The sequence below is a fragment of the Dermacentor silvarum genome, chromosome 11 (assembly GCF_013339745.2).
Source record: "Dermacentor silvarum isolate Dsil-2018 chromosome 11, BIME_Dsil_1.4, whole genome shotgun sequence".
Taxonomy (NCBI): Eukaryota; Metazoa; Arthropoda; class Arachnida; order Ixodida; family Ixodidae; genus Dermacentor; species Dermacentor silvarum.
The window spans coordinates 46,652,994-46,671,717 of record NC_051164.1 but is presented as its reverse complement, the minus strand read 5'-3'; the positions used below and the strand labels follow the sequence as shown (position 1 = coordinate 46,671,717).

General features: G+C 49.5%; 1 protein-coding gene across 1 annotated transcript in view; it reads right to left on the bottom strand.

Annotated features, from left to right (window-relative positions):
- Positions 1 to 2,432: 2,432 nt before the first annotated feature.
- The window catches only part of LOC119432551 (endothelin-converting enzyme 2), a 37,392-nt gene continuing 21,100 nt past the window's right edge, over positions 2,433 to 18,724 (bottom strand). The window contains exons 9-11 of the mRNA XM_037699716.1: positions 15,051 to 15,392; positions 7,789 to 7,989; positions 2,433 to 2,594 (exon numbers count right to left, since the gene is read on the bottom strand). Of these exons, the coding sequence (XP_037555644.1) occupies positions 2,433 to 2,594; positions 7,789 to 7,989; positions 15,051 to 15,392 (705 nt within the window). The remainder of the gene's footprint in view (positions 2,595 to 7,788; positions 7,990 to 15,050; positions 15,393 to 18,724) is intronic.

Below are 18,724 nucleotides of genomic sequence, written 5' to 3'. Positions count from 1 at the left end.
GACCAGGGCTTGTTGCTGTTGTTGTTATTGTTGTAATATAGGAATATAGAGGAATATAGGGCTTGGGCCGTTGACAAGAAGAAGTATGCACTCAAAGATAGGCAGGGTAATGTCATCGGCAATTTCAAGGATATAATACAGACATCAATAGAATATAGTTTCAGAGAAGACATGCACGTCCCTAGCATTACTAACAGTGAGGTTGGAAAGGCCTCGCATGTTATGTCCAGGGGCGTAGCTGGGTTAAGAGGGCAGATATATTGTGGTCGAAAAGTTCGCCACCCTTTATATGCCATACGAGCGCAGCGCAGAAGTCTCTCTCTTGTTTTCTTCAGGTGAGCAGGTTTGCTGACGATTGTGACACGAAACTTTTCTTTTTGGTCGGCATAGCATCTTCTTGCTTAGACAAGAATTGTGCAGTGAGGTATTCGAACTTTCCCTAATGATTACACATGTAGGGTGTTACCCAATACATTTAAGCTCGTGTTTTTCTTAACCGGTAAATTATTTTAGAATCGGTGCACTAACATATATAAATCCAACTTTACGCGTATGCCTTTCTACAGATTTTATTTCAAACGAGTGTTTTAAACTTCGTTTGAAATTCGTCCTGGCCCTCTTTGACCTTAGATGCCCTTGCGCCATTAAAATCTGACGGGCGGGTAGGGCCCTCTCGTAGTTTGCGGATTTAGAGCATACGCGATCGCGTTCGCACGTCGTCTGTTACTGTCTGCTGTAGGACCGTATGTCAATGTGCATGATGCCGGGTATTACGCCATTTCCAGATGTCATGCGGCAGTGACGATAGGAGAAGATGTGCGAGCGCAATTAGTTAATGCGCGAGCTAAACAGACAAAACTATCCGAAAGTGCGCAACCTGCTCATCAGAGCTCGCTGCTTGCGCCGAACAACACGGGCTATGGTGTTGCATTCATGTTTTGTCAGGCGTATCCAACCCTTTTACTCGCGCCGCTGAAAACGCTTTACCGCAGTTCGTTTGTGTAGAGTCTTGATAATTTAGGCACTGCTGCTGCGTTGCGCCTGTTGGCAGTGCCATAATAAATCATATATAGTAGTCCCGACAACTGCCTGTCTCTTAAGCTTCTAGTTATTCACAATATAGTTAGTTTTCAGATTTATTTCTACCTTTGCCTTTCGTTCTCATTCTGCAACCCGCATCTTTGGCAATCCCCAATTGTAGGTATGGGCCAGTCAGTGACTGGAAGCATCAGCGTCGTCATCACAATGCAAAAGGTCAAGGTAAGGAAAGTGCTGTCTAGGACAGCAGATTGGTGAGGTTAGGTTGACGATTACAACGGGTAGGATCTCCCGAAAGTTTCGGGTGACGGGGCGCGCTGCCCGTCTGCCAGAAATGCATGCAAACAAGCAGGAGTTCCAGAGACAGACGCAGGCGGACACTTCAAGCGCAATGTGTATTTAACGAGCAATACTCGAGCGTATATAAATGCCACCTTGTCGTCATACTCGCGTGCCCTCGCACTTAGAGCTCGTACAATCTGTGGCTTTCAAGAAAAGGGAGGCGTATACGCGTTGCGCTTGTTGGCTCGAGAAGCTAAATAGATTGCAGACAAAGGCTTGTCAACTTTATGGACGCTTTTACCAATAAGGAAGAATTGAAAAAAAAAAAAAAAACTGTTCTACACGAGCACATATGCGAGGATACAAATCACGAGAACAGTTTCATGGGGGTTTGGGCGAGTTTCAGGGGACATTGTTTACGGGTTGGCCACGAGCATGTCAAAAGCTGTGGTCAAGGGCGATAATTCTGCAAAAAGTAATGAAAAAAAAAAAAAACACGGTGCAAGCGGTCGGACACACTGACACCACAGTCACGCGCCGAAACTCTACAAGAAAAAAAAAAAGTGTCGCATCATTGACGTTATAAAAAAGAACCGAAAGCCCCGTAATTTTCCAGTCACGTTACTCTTGAGAGAGTCCGACATCAAGCGTCGTGATAGCTAGTATACAAAGAGCAGGATCAACATGGCAAACAGAAAACTAGCGGCGAAGCTGTGGCGTCGCTGACTCGATGTACCGGACTGTGCGACCGGGGTGAGTCGACGAGCTGAAACGTAGTGCAGTAGAATTCGTCACGAAGTCGAGAAGCCGCATGGTCGTATATGCGACTGCGCACTTTGTCAAAGAGCTGACGACTGAGGCTTGCACACATCGCACTTTATGACACCAGCGCGGCTCAAAGCACGTTAAACAAATGGGCTAGTAAAAGAAGTAAAAAAAATACGAAGTAAGGATGGCTAGCAACACATACGCACAAGAAGAAAGCACAGGCACAGCGAGGAGATGAACAATCAATAGTAGGTGAACTATACTCAAAACAGCGCAGGTGGCACGCCAGTCAAACAGAGCGGGCAAAGACGCTTTCGCAATGCACAGGAAGGGTCGAGAAAGTGTCAGTAGAACAAGCGACACTTGGATGCCGGGTTCATGGGTGACCCGATCGGGCAACCGAAAACCTTGCCGAAGTTCTGGCTGTCCTTGACCGCTTGGTTGCAGCTCAGCTCCGATATCTTGGCGTCCTTCAAGCTGCCCTCGCACATCAGGTAGCACATCATCTGCGACACGATTGAACGAATGGATTGAGTGCGCCGCTTTCCTTTTGGTCCGTGGCTGCCTCCACCGAATGATCACTCGGACGTGCCCGTACGATCCCTTGTATGAAGAATGAACAGGCAAGTGCCTGAAAGACGGATTCAATGCACATAATAACAATGTGGAAAGAAAAGTTGCCCAACAGGATTATTATACTCCATACTGTGTTTCAGACATCTGGTGCTACGCTGCGGAGGCTATGCAAGAAGCTCCGTCACAAAAATGTATCACTCCTGGCATTCCGTCCCCGATTCGCTGTGCGCCAATAGCGTTTGCTCGCACGAGCATTCGAGTGAGGCCGCCCTCAACGTGCTGCAAATAAAAAACAAGAAAAGAAAAAACCGCGAACAGCGAAATGAGCTAAGACAACGCATCAGCAGCCGTGCGCATACATAGTTTCTTTTCAAGGGTTACGTTTATTATTTCTTTTACTTAATACTGAACCAGAAAAAAGAACAGTTTCCCCTAAGTGCTAGCAAGAACACCCAACTATTTGTTGGTGTGAACGCAGCCACCTCAAGAGGTGTGCCTTGCCTCCACAGCATTGCACGCGATGTAAGAAACGGAGTATAATACTGACTTGCTCATTTGCTCGCATGGGAACCCGGCGACCTCCGGTTACCCGTGTTGCGACCGGGGGTCAGTAGATGTGATGTTTGTTTAATAACCGTGGAGGAACGAGGGAACGTGGGGCTGGGCCTAACAACCAGGACGTTTGAAAGACACACGCTTAGATTACATTTTGTGCAAGAATGATGATGAATACTGAAGGTAAGATGACACTTTAAGCTCCACCTGCTGATCCTCTACACCAAATGTCCGTCTCTTCTTTTAACCCCTCCGTCATCCTGGTCCCGTCCCCTTCCCCTAATCTGGCGTCAGGAGATGAATCACATTATTCCCGCCAATCTGGCGTGGACGTGGTAGTTTGGGCGGATGACAGGTGATGTGAAGGAAATGTCCCCCTGCACCCTTCCTGGCAGAGCCCCTCCTGGCAGAGCCCCTCCTGGCGGAGCCCAGCTGTTTGCCGTGAATCGTTGCAGTTGGGGATGGTTCTGACGAGGTCATCAGCTCGTTCACCATTGTCGCATCCTCCGTGAGCGACTGGTTTTGCTTGGTAAACGGCCGATCACAGCAGAATTCTATCTAGCCGCTAGAATTAGTTTTTTTTTCTGCGAAAGTGTCAAATGGCCCACTGAACGAAAAAGCCGGCGTCTGTTGTCTGTAGCAGGGAAACGGCACCTAAATTCGCATTGCCATCGGCTGCGACGCCACACGTCGCGAGCGGGCCTCGACGGAGTAGATGAAGCGAAAAGGAACACCTACTTCCAGAGATAGCGCGCCAGGTGTAGCGTGAGGGGCGAGGGCATCGCCGCGACGCACGTCACCCTCGCTCTCGGAAGCCGGCGCGCGGTCCGTATCTCTCTCACCCCCTCCAGGTTTAGCTGACGCGCGCGCCTGGCGGCCTTGGTGGTCGCTGCTGCTTCCTTGATTTCTCGTCGTACAGGACGTTGGCTGCATGCAGCGTTGGCACCACAGGCTGCTGCTTGCTGGCTCGGGAAGCAGGTACCGCTATGATACTTTACTCGCAGCGCAGAACTCGAACGACCGCTGAACCAACGCTTATAGAAAAAGTATCTATAAACGTTGCGCTGAACGGCGTTCAATTGGACGTTACAGCTTTCGCGTTCACAACTTATTAAGTGCTTAGGTGTCGTGGAATCTTTTTTTGCTCTTAATTCCATGTGTAATGTAATGGTTATCTTACTTTGTTGTGTTTTTACAGCGAAAGCTGTATATGGCTAGGAGAAACAAGAAACCGTTCGTCCCATGTTTCGCTAAACGTCTCTATTGGCTGCGCCGTCAGTTACATCGTTCTCTACGTCGCACCCAGGCGCGCGCGCCATTGGCAGCGCCGTTAGTGACGTCGTTCTCTGCGTCGTACCCAAGCACGCGTATCTGCTCTGCCCGCAACGCCGCCTCCTTGGCTCGTCGTTTTCGCATGCGTTCGATATCTCGAGTTAGCTCGGCGTCATCGTTAGCAGCATCCGACCGCCATTGGCGCTTGCGTTACACTTCGCGATTTCAACGTGGATGTTTCGTCGCAGCCGAAGCCAAAGTGCCGCTCGAGAAACTCCCGCCGAAAGCGGGCGTTGGCCCCGGCGAACGCGTTCCCGCAATTGCCATGTTGACGCTGCTGTGCCCGCAACGCCGCCTCCTCGGCTCGCCGTTGTCGCATGCGTTCGGTATCTCGAGTTAGCTCGGCGTCGTGGTTAGCAGCATCCGCCCGCCATTGGCGCTTGCGTTCAACTAGAAACAAAAACATGTAACCAATAATTGAGCAACGCTTCAATACAGCGTCGGTATTAAACCACGGCTAAACACCGGGGCCGCACGTTTCAGCTTCACTGGTTAACCATCAGTACGGAGTGCTTGGATGGTGTTTTTTTTTTCACACATATGAGCACATATTTTCTGCACATGTGTATTAAAAGTTAGTGGGAAGTACAGCGCATGCGTCTCGCCCCTCTATCTCGCGCTGGCGTTAATTGAAAAATGCAGTATACAAATAGGCCCAAACCTCCACCACCTTGCTATGACAGGTGGTCAAAATAAATTCGGAGCCCTCCACTGTGGCGCTCCAATAACCAGCTGTACAGTTTCGTGGCGTCAAATGCTACAACTTAATTTACGTATACTTCAAGACAATGTGTGATTGAGAATGATCATCGGCCTATGTTCGCGATATCATACGGCAATTTAGCGTAGCGAGAATGTTTTTAGGTTGTGGGCGGTATGGAGAAGTTGGGGGAGCACGCCATTGGCCGGAGTCAGGAAGTTGTAGGGAGGCTGAGAAGGTTGCATCGGGGAGGGGGGGGGGGAGGGCACATGTTTAATGTACCACCTCCTGGCGATGCCACAGTCGTATGGGTCGCATCTTCAAACCGGTCGGTGGACCCCGTTGAGCAGTCACTATTGTTCATGGGGATAAGCAACTCCCGTCGATTTCATGTATCTGCCTTCGCCCAGCGTCAGGACGAATGGCGCTGGGATACACGTCATTGGCAACTACAGACACGAGGCGACCTGCATGGGCACTCGTAGGATCATTAGCTACAACTTGGTTTTAAAAAAAAGACGATGCTCTTGAAGGCGCATGTTTGTCGTGGTGAGGATATTTAGGTGTCATTTGTTGCTTCGTTGCGTAGCCATATATACAAGTAGGAAATAGCAGACTGCAAGCCAGTGCTTTCATATATGTCTGAACGAACATGCTCGCCCAAGAAACGATGTAGGACCCATTGTAAGGGAATCCTGAGAGATGCCATACAGACGGTTATTGCGCAGATATGTTTCGATCACGTCGTTGCTTCGAATATTGATTTAACGCTCTTCTCTAAAGACTAGTCAGTCATTTAGGAGAATTACTGCTGGCTCCGACTGTGAGGAATAATTTGGCAGATCAGTGATGTAGCTCCGTTTCACAACTTACAAATGCTTGAACGCTCTGCAAGTACTGCTGTGTACAAAAAAAACAAAAAACTATGAATCATAAACTTCTAAAGTTACTTGATTTAACTGCGCGCCTAGCATATAACTTATTCGTATGCTCTTGTGAAATTACATTTTGGACGAAGCACTAATGTTTGCGTGTCTTTTGCTGACTGTAACTGATGTACTAATGTTTTGGTTGGGAATGCAGTCAGTGTGCGAATTCACTCCGGCTCCCACAACATGGCATGCTAATTTTGAAAGATTAATCCATTCTACTCTTTTCTTTTGCAAATTCTGAATTAACAGTCGTGTGTTGATTTACGCCTCGCGTTAATTTCAGAGAGACAGATCTCGCACGTGCGTGATGTGTCATGATTCGGAACACCCCGCAGACACACTCACTAGACCATCGTGGCTATATGTGCCGATAGAATTGCTGCTTGTGTTTCGCATATGTGTGGGGTGTAGAAGTCTTCCGAACTTCTGCATTTGACGTTTCTCAAGTGTCCACATGTCGTGGTTATAACTACATTTCTTAAGTGTATGTCGTGGTTACATCCAAGCTTATGGATATGTTCCGTTCGCACCAGTTTACGCTGTCGTGCTGTCTGCCGTGTACGTTTAAAATTTTGACTCGCGGCTGTGCACTTTTGCTCCCCAATTTCTGTTCTCATGTATTGGTGAGAACTGAACTCCCAGGCAAGAATTTGCTAGAGGACAAGTGATTTACTCTCATCCTGACTTAGTCATAACTAAGGAGCGTAGGTTCTGCAAAATTTCTGCGCGCTTTCTGCATCCCCTGACTACCAAGTTGTGTATTCGTTTGCAGAAAAACGTGTACCGATTGGTAGCACGGGGGCGATAGAGGCCAGCGCGAAGTCTGCGGACGGTCTTGCTTGCTTTCTGCGGAATGCTTGAACGAAAATATCGTGTTTACCAAAACGAGGCTCTTACGTACGTGTGACGCTTATTTCCTTCTGCTATACTAAAACCAAATATTATATATATATATATATATATACCGAGTGTTTCAGCGAACATTTTCAAAAATTTTTATAGATTGCCTGTGTAGCACTATTCTAGCATGATCGACTAATTAACAAAAATCACCAATTATATTTTTCTAATTACCCTATGGTCCACGTTGAAATTTACAAATTCTAGCCGAGGAGCTCGCAAGGCGGATCCACTTGGAATGAATTATCAGGATGACACCAGCTTCGAGATGTTTTTTCAGGATTTTTTTAATTACCCTATGGTCCACATTGCGATTTACAAATTCTAGCCGAGGAGTTCGCAAGGCGGATCCACTTGGGACGAATTCTCAGGATGACACCAGCTTCGATATGTCTTTTCAGGAACTTTGCGAAGAAATGCACTGCTGTTCTAGTTACTTTTGAGCTTCAATGCATCAAACGACGTTTTCGTAAGAAAGATGTGTATTTGTGTATATGTACGCGTATATATGCTTTTTAAGTTAACTTTTTTTTTTCGTATAGCTTGTTCACAACTCGCCTTACTCAATGCCCCCATGAAGTGTCCCTGTAAGATACTTTTAAATAAAAAGACGCATGGCCCCAGCTATAGCGTCAATGCTTTGCATTAGCGGCGGAGCTGCATCATTTCTCAAGTACGCAAGAGCGGCTCTGAAAGCTCGCTAACCTGGAAGAATGTCTTGTCGCGACCGAAATTCTTGAGACTCTGATGCGTTCGCTTGGACGCCGCTTCCGTGAACGCGTCGTACACGATGTCGACAGCAGAAGACCGGTACACGGGCTGCTTCACCGAGCGCGGAATCTCTGGATTTGCAGCGTAGACGCAGTCCATGCGACCCGTCAGGTCCGTCTTGTTGGCATCCACAAACTGAAACGCACAGAGAGATATAGTCGCACAGAGAGATATAGTAGTCAGTCAGCCACACGCAACTGACTAAAACGTGAATATCAGAATATGTAAGCCAGTGCAGACATTTCAACTTTTCACTTTTAGATGCGAAGCATCTTATGGTCGGGGCTATGTCACTCCCTCCCGCCCTCCCTCCCTCCATCCATCCATCCGCCGTGCGGCGTCCACACCCCTACTGCGCATGCGCATCCTCCTCCCCCTCCTCTCCTTGTCTCATCTCTCCTCTCGGCATTCCTCCTCTCCTCTCCGGATTGCGCAACGAATGGCAACACCTGCGGCTCCGCGCGCGATAATGCGAAGCAGCTTAGGTTAGAGGCGCGACGGTAGGCGCCCCAGAGGCACCGGCAACAGTCACCAACGCCGCGCGCGTTCGGTGCGAACGCGGGCAAAACGCTGACGGCGTCGACAACAGTTCTGCGCGTTGCTGGTGCTGCTGCATGTCCAAGTTTATACAACTGATAAAACTACCTTGAGTCGACCCCATGGCTGCTTCGCATACTACTCAGGGTTCCCCTACGGGAGGATGGTGTATTTTTTAACAGCGGATTTGTTAGTCGAGCGTGCGCCGTCACGCACGAGCAGAGCCCGAGAGGTCACGTGACTCGCTCGTCGGGAGGTGAGTAGCCGACCAATCGGCGCTCGCGCCGGTGATGAGTTGAAGCGCCGGGGTATAAAAAAAATTACACCATCTTCCCGTAGGGGAACCCTGAGTAGTATGCGAAGCAGCCATGGGGTCGACTCATGTTCCCATTAGTTTTCAGATCGGCGTGTCGCCGCTGCCGTTTCGTAGCAGCGGCTCGAGCCATCTTCTCCGCGGCGCGGTCCACGGCGCTGACACTGGCGTTGACGCTGGCGCTGTCCGTGGCACTCATCGCGGCGTTGCGGGAGGAGAATGAGAGGACGAAGTGAATGATGATGAGTCGGCGAAGCACCGGGGATCATTCGGGCAAAACGCCGGAAGCATTCTCCGGAAGCCGGAAGCTGGCTTCCGGAACCGGAAGCGGAACCGGAAATGGAACCGGAAGTGGACGCCGCACGGCGGATATAGCCCCGACCAGATGCATCGCTTCTAAATAGATGCATCGACAAATAGATGCATAGACAGATAGATGCATCGCTTCTAAATGATCAACCGCCCCTTCCACTCGGTGAAGATGGTCGAACAGCGAAGCTGTGCATTCGCGGCCGCTTGGCTGGCCCGAACGGTGCTTGCTCCTAGCGGGGGATGGGACGCGTCTGCATCCACGGGCGACGGCGTTCCTAGCGCGTGGCGGGGGATGGGACGCGTCGGGCTTGCACGGGCGATGGCGCTCCTAGGGCGCTGCGGGGGGGGGGGGGGGGGGGGGTGGACGCGTCGGCATCTCACTAATAAAATGCAGCCAGTTTCACGAAGTGAGATCTGTCGAAACAGCGGAGATGTGGTCGTTCCTTCGGTATGAAACGAAGACTACCACAGTAAAAAAAAGATGCAGTGGCTTAGCTCGGCTATGCCAGGATATACGTAGCGTTAGCAAAGGTTCGGCTGATTATTCTTAGCTTTCCTGGTTGTCTCCTACGCTCAACCGCTAATTGCCAGGCAACTACTTCGGGATCCGATGAGTCAAGCTTCTCCGTTCTTCTGCGCTGTTGAGCAGCATTTGCGCTCTCCTTCTCCATGGCTATACCACACTGGCAAACGCCAGTCAGAAGCGCAGCGGCTCCAGCGCAGTGTCAGACGGCGACTGCACAGCGAGCGAGCGCGCGCCGGCGCCAGTGCGTCTACCACGGCTACGACGTCACTCCTCTGGAATGCGCAGAGCGGCGGCGGTGAGTCAAAAAAAAAAAAATAAATAAAATGCGACAATCGCAGTAAAAGAACGACCACAGCTCCGCTATTTCGACAGATTTCACTTTGTATAACTGGCTGCTGATTGTTTTTTGTGTGTGTATAGGTGGGTACAATAAGTGATACCCACTTCTGCTCACTAACACTCGTCACTACTTAAGTACCTACTGGCACCCAGACATACACTCTAACGCTAACTGCCGTCGACACACGCTTTCATTCGCACTTAGCAGCCCGTACTCGCGTCCACTTAATTTCCACTCAGGTTTCATTAAGACAACCTATTTTATTTGTTGAAACGTGCAAAAAAAAAAAAAAGACCGAGAAAGAACGAGCGTAAATCGTTCGCATGCCACAGGACGCTCTCTTCTTGTTGCTGATGATGCCAATACGAATGTTGCCAGATCGAGTTTTCCTGAATTCGCTAACACTGCTCAGGTCCAATCACACTCGCCGACATTCGTTCGCAATTTTTTTTAAATTAGAAATTTCATACCCATTCGTTGTCCTTTACATTTTTGTTATGCACTGGCTTTCTAATTATAACCTTTGTATTCCTTTTGATTATTTTTATAACCTTGCCTTGTATATTGCCTTTTGTTTTCCCTCACGTGAACGTATATGAGCATTACGTGCAACTTATGTTTCCTTTTACTTCTGAACCCCCTGTAATGTCCGAAGGAGGCGCTGTGGCTACCAAATAGAAAAATAAATGAATAAGTAAGTAAGTAAATAAGTAAATAAATAAATAAATAAATAAATAAGTAATTACGTCACTCGCACTCACTGTCGCCGACTCTCCTGGACACTCACGTTGACTGCCACTCGCGCCTCTTTACTTAACGCGATGAGGTTAAGGGCCCCGTGTCGCAGAAAATCCGGCGTCGGCGTCCCCGATCGCGCAGGCCCTCCGCATGGCGCAAGGTGTTAGCGAAGGAGAAAATCATCCCGAACCACCCCGACCGCGCAGGCCCTACACATGGTGCAAGGTTTCCACCCAATTCGCTGTCTGTGTTTCTCTCACTTTCTTTCTGATGACTCTGGTTGTATATTTACACTTCGAATCACCCTGTACTTGGTCGCCAACTTTCTTGACCTCTACCTCCAATTTGTGCACAGGTGGGACTAGGGTGCCTTGAGGTCATCCTCGCTTGCCAAACCGTAGAGGGTGGAGACGTTCCATGACGGGGCTCTTGCCACCCAAACCGCCACTTCCATGCCCAGCTCGCGTGTCGAGACATGAATGTTTTTCCGCAACCACTACACAACTAGGCAGTCAGTGGATGTCGGCGTCCGTGGCGGAGAAAATCATCCTCAACCACCCTGACCGCGCAGGCCCTCCGCGTTGTGCAAGGTCTTGGTGAACAAAAATTGAATTTTTAAAGTGAAATCCGTCCGAAAAGTGGTAAAGTACGACTTAACCACAACCTACAGACATGGCGGCGTCGGATTATAATTTGCATGTATGAGAAAACATTAATTATGTTACGAGGAAAGTCAAACACAAACCCATTTTCCAGCATTTATAGCAGCGGCGCGCTCGGGTAGTTGACTTGCGAAAATGCTATCCAGATGGAGCTCGCATCTTTGGCAGGTCAAATTGGGACTTCGCCGGCCTAATGCGTTTTGAACACGCGCGCGCGTCGGGCAGTAGCAAACAATCAATAAAATAATGAAAAAAAGGTGCTAGGACCTTCAGATTTTAGTATTACAGGACTTATATTGCCCCTGGAAAAACGTCTTCCCAGCAATGCATTTCTGTTTAAAAGTGAAGCCGATTTTAAGGGGATCGGTGTAAGCTTGGTCTTTGTAAGCTGGCTTTCCCACGTTCGATGTTGCAGTGAAGCCCACTGAAAGAAGAATGCGATGCCAACGAGCCCGATAACGCTATCGCATTCCACTCTTAAAGGCGAAGCTTAAGCGTCCTCCAATTTTTTTCTCGTCTGCACAAAGCTCTACTATTTCGCTCAATGGGTCATTTGACACTTACGCATAAAATTTGAGCCGCTCAAACCGAGCCTACGACTTAATTCGCGCTAACTGTAATAACTAATAAAAAAATTCCAGGCCTGCGCGGCAAACGCAGCACAGTCACAGCGTAAGCTAGACGAGCGTTTCGACAGTAATTTGAGCGAATGCGTCAGGAACGCGCCTGGGATGCCGTCGCGCGTGCAAGCCGACGCGTTCCATTGCCGATGGCTAGCGCCGTTCGGCAAAGCCAAGCAGCCCGACAATGCAACTACGGCTGTCACATTCGCTCCCATTGCAACGCGCCCAATCTAGCGCAATCAACGTGATCCCGAGCGTCCGTCGGTATGTTAGCCGCCATCTAGTTAAGGCGGCAGCAAAACTTAGTGTTTGAAAGGTTGCGTTTGCCGGCGCCTTAACTAGATGGTGCCACCATACCGGCAGAGGCTTGCTTGGGACCGCGTTGTTTGCCGTTCGGCGTCTGAATCGCATGTCGTCTTCTGCACTTGCGCGCCTGCATAGGCCGCGTTATAGGCGCGTTTCCCGCTCTCGGATAGCAAGCGCTTGCGTGGCTCAGTTAGAGTGACCTAGAATATGGAGAGTGTCCAAAGCGCCGGCTCCTGCGAGGGCCTTTTTCTGTGAACTGCCGCGCCGCGCCGCTGCTGCTCCGGACCCGTGGGCTTTTCGCGCTCGCGAAAGCGCGCGGGAAGCGAGAGTCGTCTGCTACACGCTGTAGTTTTTTGCGTTCAATTTCCACGCAAAGCAACTTCAAGTCTATTTAACTTGAACAGTGTAGTGCTGCATGATATTGCCCCATCTGAGGTCACATGCTGTCGTCATGCCTATCTCCCGACTTCCCCGATAGATGGCGTTGGCATCGGATATTTCTTTCGCTAGGCTTAGACGCGTTCGAAACGAGAAGCGATCTCGAAAACTACTCAAGGTTATCCATAATACTCTGTCGTCGAAGCGGCCTGAGACTAAGCGAAAGCCGTTTACCGCAGTCATTTGCTTCCAACTAAGTGAATTCTAGAAGGACAACGCCAAATTCAGTTCGAAGCGGGCGGCCGGGACCGCCGCCAACACGGCGGCCAACGCGCGGCGGCGTTCGCCGCATGTATTGCAACACAGCAAACATCCTGCGTCGTGTCGCCGCGTCGTTACTTGACGCGTGAAGTTCGTCGAGAAAGTTCGCTCCATGTATCCCGGGCTTTAGTGTCATAATGCAGTACTTCTCTTTTCTGCTCATAGGCGGCGGCACCGCCCGAGCAAGAGCGCGGGTACACGGAGGAGTGTTAGATATATAAGGCGCGTCTGTGTAGCTCTCTGCGAATGCGTTTGTGGCGCAATGGGTTAAACGCTCGGCGATCTATCGTCGCGGACCGAGAGGTCGTGGGTTCGATTCCCAAATTTTGCATGTTTGTGGAACTTTTTCTTCTGGTTTCTTTCTTTGTATTATGTTCTATGACGTATTTCCGTGACGGAAATACGTCAGTGAAGTCTTGGTGGACCCCGGAATAAAACACTTTCGTGTTAAAAAATGCCAGGCCTGCGCGGCAAACGCAGCACAGTCACAGCGGAAGCTAGACGAGCGTTTCGACAGTAATTTGAGCGAATGCGTCAGGAACGCGCCTGGGATGCCGTCGCGCGTGCAAGCCGACGCGTTCCATTGCCGATGGCTAGCGCCGTTCGGCCCAGCCAAGCAGCCGACAATGCAACTACGGCTGTCACATTCGCTCCCATTGCAACGCGCCCAATCTAGCACAATCAACGTGATCCCGAGCGTCCGTCGGTATGTTAGCGCCATCTAGTTAAGGCGGCAGCAAAACTTAGTGTTTGAAAGGTTGCGTTTGCCGGCGCCTTAACTAGATGGTGCCACCATACCGGCGGAGGCTTGCTTGGGACCGCGTTGTTTGCGTTCGGCGTCTGAATCGCATGTCGTCGTCTGCACTTGCGCGCCTGCATAGGCCGCGTTTATAGGCGCGTTTCCCGCTCTCGGATAGCAAGTGCTTGCGTGGCTCAGTGGTAGAGTATCCGCCGCCCATGTAGCGGGCCTGGGCTCGATCCGGCGGAGAGCGGGTACTTTTTTTCGCATGGGATAGCGGCTACGCGGCGGCGGCATCATCGCGACCCGAAACGGCTATTGGAATGAGCCCATAACGGCTTACGCTGTAAAAAATAAAACAGTGAGAAAGGCGTCCATAATGCCAAATTGCTGAGGGAGTTAAAAATGATGGTTTCACAGTATACAGCTCAGCACTCGTTTTCAAAAGAAAAACCACAAAACAAGCATTAAACCACATGATGGATGATAAGGCGCAGGTGAATGGGAATACCCTCCAACGCGTCCGGTAAACATTAGGTTTGCAGCTGCTTCGAAAGGGGTTGACGTAATTCAAAACCCTCGCGTGAAGTGCAGACCGTATAATGTATGCTAATGACGTCTGTGAATAATGCGAAGCACGTTCCTTCTCCCGCGTGTGTTTCCCGGTAAAGATTACGGTTGCGTAAGCTACTCCGAGTGGAAAAGTACCTAACAGCATAGAAATCATCTAGTGACGTCACCACGGTCTGGCAACTCATTCAGTTCATTCCAGGCTACCATGGGTAGACCACGGAAAGTAAAGACGCTAGAAGAACAGCGTGAATATAATGTCACTGTGAAGTAATAAATGATGTGGTTAAGTACATTTCACTTGTCGCTGGTTTCACTGTTTGTAGAGCCACGTGTGTTAATTCAAGTGACGTCATAATGGGTAATCGTTGTGGGTGTCGTTTACAGCTTCGCTGTCCAACCACTTTCACAGTGTGGATCGGAGCCAGTTTTTTTTTTATCTCACGGCGCACACCTTTTATATTAAATCTGCTCAGAATATGAAAAAAGTGCGAAACAATGTTAGTGCTCCCAATATGAAAGTGATGTAATTTCGCCCGTCAAAGTGCCATTACAGGCCCTACACCATGTGTTGAAGCGTTTAGGGGTGTCATAAATGTTGGCGCACCCACGTATAGTAAGCAGCCGTGTATGGCTAGAACATCGTCCGGGGAGTTCTAGCGCAACGTCACACTTTCCTATCTCTTTCACTGCTTGGCCCTTTCGGGGAAACCATTTTTTTTGTAAGATCAAGCGGCTCGCGTCTCCCCAGGCAAGCAATCCCGTCCCATACGCTTAGGTCGAAAAATGGTGGTCGATAATAGGCGTCAGGCCGTTTAGCTATGTGCTCGCCTTTCGTTCGATCATCCGCACGGCGGCCTCTCCGATGGCCGTGCCCAGCGCGCCGTAGTTGGCGGCCTCGGTGGACTGCTCGCCGAACAGCGGCAGCTCCCCATACAGCGGCGGGCCTCGCAGGTTCTTTCGTATCGAGTTGTACAGCGTGTAGGTGTGCTTGGTGCGTAGCCACCACACGTAGTGTGTGGCCATGTCGCTCCAGTCTTCCTCGGACATCATGAGCCTGGTCTTGGCCACGGTTTCCCAATTCTCCACCGCCGAGTCGGTCATGTGGCCCATTTTGTCCAGCCGCTGGCGCAGATTGGCCTCGGTGAAGCGTTTGCGGTAGAACAGGAGCTCCTGTGGGTGACGTCACATTCTTACGCGTCATATATACACCAATACACGCATAAATGTATTTTAGTACTCGCTCACTGGAGTGAAGTTTTCGACAGCGACGTAATCCCGAAAAACATATTCCTCTACTTCCTACAAGAACAGCAGCGCTAACTAGGCTGCTGTTTGTCAAATACGAACTTTCAACAACTTGCCCAAGCTTCCCTACTATTTCCTGTATTCTTTATCGAAGAGAAAATTCATGATAATCCGTGCCACAAACACTGGCAATGCTAATACCATTGATTAAGTATAATGTTGGTCAGCACGCGCATTGATAATCACGTAAAACGCTGCAGGGATGATCGCTGCAGCGAACTCAATTGCAATCGTACCATAAAAAATTGGAGAACGCTTATGCTTTGCCCTTAAGAGTGGAACGCGATAGCGTTATCGGGCCCCATTCGCATCGCATTTTCCTTTATGAGTAGGCTTCACTGCAACGCAACATGCGAAAGCCAGCTTACAAAGACCAAGCTCCCACCGATCCCCTTAAAATCGGCTTCACTTTTGAACACAAATGCATTGCTTGGAAGACATTTTTCCTGGGTCAGTCTAAGCCGTCTGATATCAAAATGTGAAGGCCATAGGACTTTTTTAACAGCGAAACTGTTAAAGCTGGAGGAGAAACGTCCGAGGTTCGCAAAAAACTCCGCGCCGTTGCCTAGCAACAACCAAGCCACCATCAACCAAGCCACCATCAACAACACGCCGTGACATCAACCCGGCGTGTTGTCTGCTGCGCGCCGCCCGTGCACTGTGCATAGCTTTCGCCCAGTGTGCATGCGCTTGGCCTCGGAGTTTGCCATAAAAGGGTCTGCGTCCAGTCATGCCAACTTTCGCTAGATATCGAGCGGCTAGCCTCATCTGCATCGGCAAGCAACAGCGTTATTAGCACTGTGCCAACCATGGTTAGCCTGCCTGCGTTTGTGGCATGCCAGGAACGCTGTCGCTCGTAGGCGCCGACGCGTCCAGCGATAGTTACGCAAAATGTCGCGAAAGGGAATTAAGGTACCACCGAAAATGATCGCTCGAGAATACCTTCCCTACATGCGTAGTTAAGTTAAACCAAGTTAATACCGAGCAGCAACCAGGTTAATACCTAGCAGTAGCAACCAGTAATACTTGAGGATCGACAGTTTCGGTGTGCCTAAGCTTTGGACGACGAAGTGCAAACTTGCCCGTTTTTTTATTTATTAATTGTTTGCTGGGGCCCCTGGTGCGCGTGTGTCCAAAACGCATTAGGAAGGCTAAGTCCCAGTTTCACCTGCCGTAGAGTTACTGTGTAGGCTCCCATGAAGGGAGCGTATACAGTAACTCTAACCTGCTGATGACGCGAGCGCCATCTGGATGGTGTTTTAGCAAGTAACCTACCCGGGCGCGCCGCTGTTTTATGGTAGAAATGCTGGAAAACGGGCTTTGTGTTTGAGTTTCCTCGTAACATAGTCATGTTTTCTCGTACATTCAAATTACAATCCCACGCTGTCACGTCTGCAGGTTGTGGTTAAGTCGTACTTTACAATTTCTGACGGATATTACTTTGGGAAATGCATTTTTTTTCAGTAACCCTCTGCGCCACGTGGAGGGATGGCGCGGTCGGGGTGGTTCGGGATGATTTTCTTGGCCGGGCAACGCCCCCGACGCCGACACCGGATTTCCTGCAACACGGGGCCCTTAACGCTCTCGTGTTAAAAATTATTTCGCTGGTGCTGGCACAACTGCCACTACAACATTATTTACGCTTTACGTAAAACAACTTTAGGTTACTCAAGAAATATGCTTTTGTCTGCAGCCGTAACTGCAAATCTTAGAGGCGACCGAGAGAGCACACATTCGACGGGCAAACGAGCTGCGGGAACACGTTGCGCTGCAAGCGGCATTAATTAGGCTTTCATGCAATCAGGCTATATGTCCCTGTGGCCATCGCGAGACGTGCAATAAATTACGAGGCATCAGGCACGGAGCAACATCTATTGGGCGCGAGCTGGAAGCGCTGGCGCTGCTGTTGTCCTTGCGTCCAAAGTTGGATCACGTGACACCGCTTAGTTTCGGTATAGCGCTTGCACGGCTTAGCAGTCAGCCGCTGTCTTCTCGCGCCATTTGCGAGACACGGTTTTGCGGTTTCGTCCAGAAAGTTTGTCTCTTATCGTCGACCATCGCCGACTATCGTATTTGCAGCCGAGAGGTTACTTTAGGGCCCCCGGAACGCTACATTCTGTAGTATCCAGGCGCTCATCCCAACGATCGAGTGCTTACTTTGGTCGGCGCTTGTGTGCTTGGTGTAAAAAGCACTGTGCTGCTCTAATTATATATGGCCGAAGTTTTTCTTTTTATTTGCCGTCCTGAACGTGGTGTGGCTACAGATCCGTGAGTCACGGCGTCGTACATTAACTTCGAAAGATCTGCGTTCGCGATGCGCAGGCTATAATCTTCTTGATGGTCTTTTAACAGTCCTTGGGATGCCTTAGTTTCTTAACGGCTAATCGTATAAGAAATTATTACAACGGTGGTGTACTATCACCACATAAAATTACGCCAATTTGTGCGGCATTACGAAAAAAAAAAAACATTACGACTACTATGCGCACCCATAAAATTTTCGCGATATTGTACTGGCTTTACTGACCGATCGCTGCGCGTAAAGCGGAAAACTACATTCATTCTCCTTCTCTGTGTCACTCAGTGCTGAGAAACATCAACCTCGCACCATTTCCAACCACCGTTCGCTGCCTATGCGCAAGAAGTAAACTGAGACATAACAGAAACTTGCACTATGCAGATGTGACGAAAGTTATTTAAAGGTATGCGCGCTATGCAATTTACAGTATTGTCCATTACAATATTTTCGTGTAGCGTGTAGCATTCGATGGGCAAATGCGATCACCTTTACTCGACCAATGGAGTAACTAGATGTGTGCTCAGCGAAAAACCGTACGAGCAAAAACCCTACCGCAGCCGCCGCAGCGCTCGTCCCGTGATCTTTTCGTGCTGCCCGTCGTTTTCTCCGTGCAGATTTACAGCGCGAATCTATTTGCGCATCCGAATGCGTCACTACAGAGGGCGAAGTCCCGTGACCAAGCGAGCAGCGAGGTTTCAATTTTTCTTTTTTTTTTTTAACGAGCGTGAACGTTCTGGAGAAGCTAGCGCCTCTGTGTACGTACTGACTGCACTGCAGTGTAACTGCAGGCGCAGTCAGTACGTGCACAGCAATGTTTGATAAATTGGCACGAAAAAAAAGGATGATTTCCTCACACAGCAGTACAAAACAAGCCGAACCAAAACAAAATGCCAGTCAC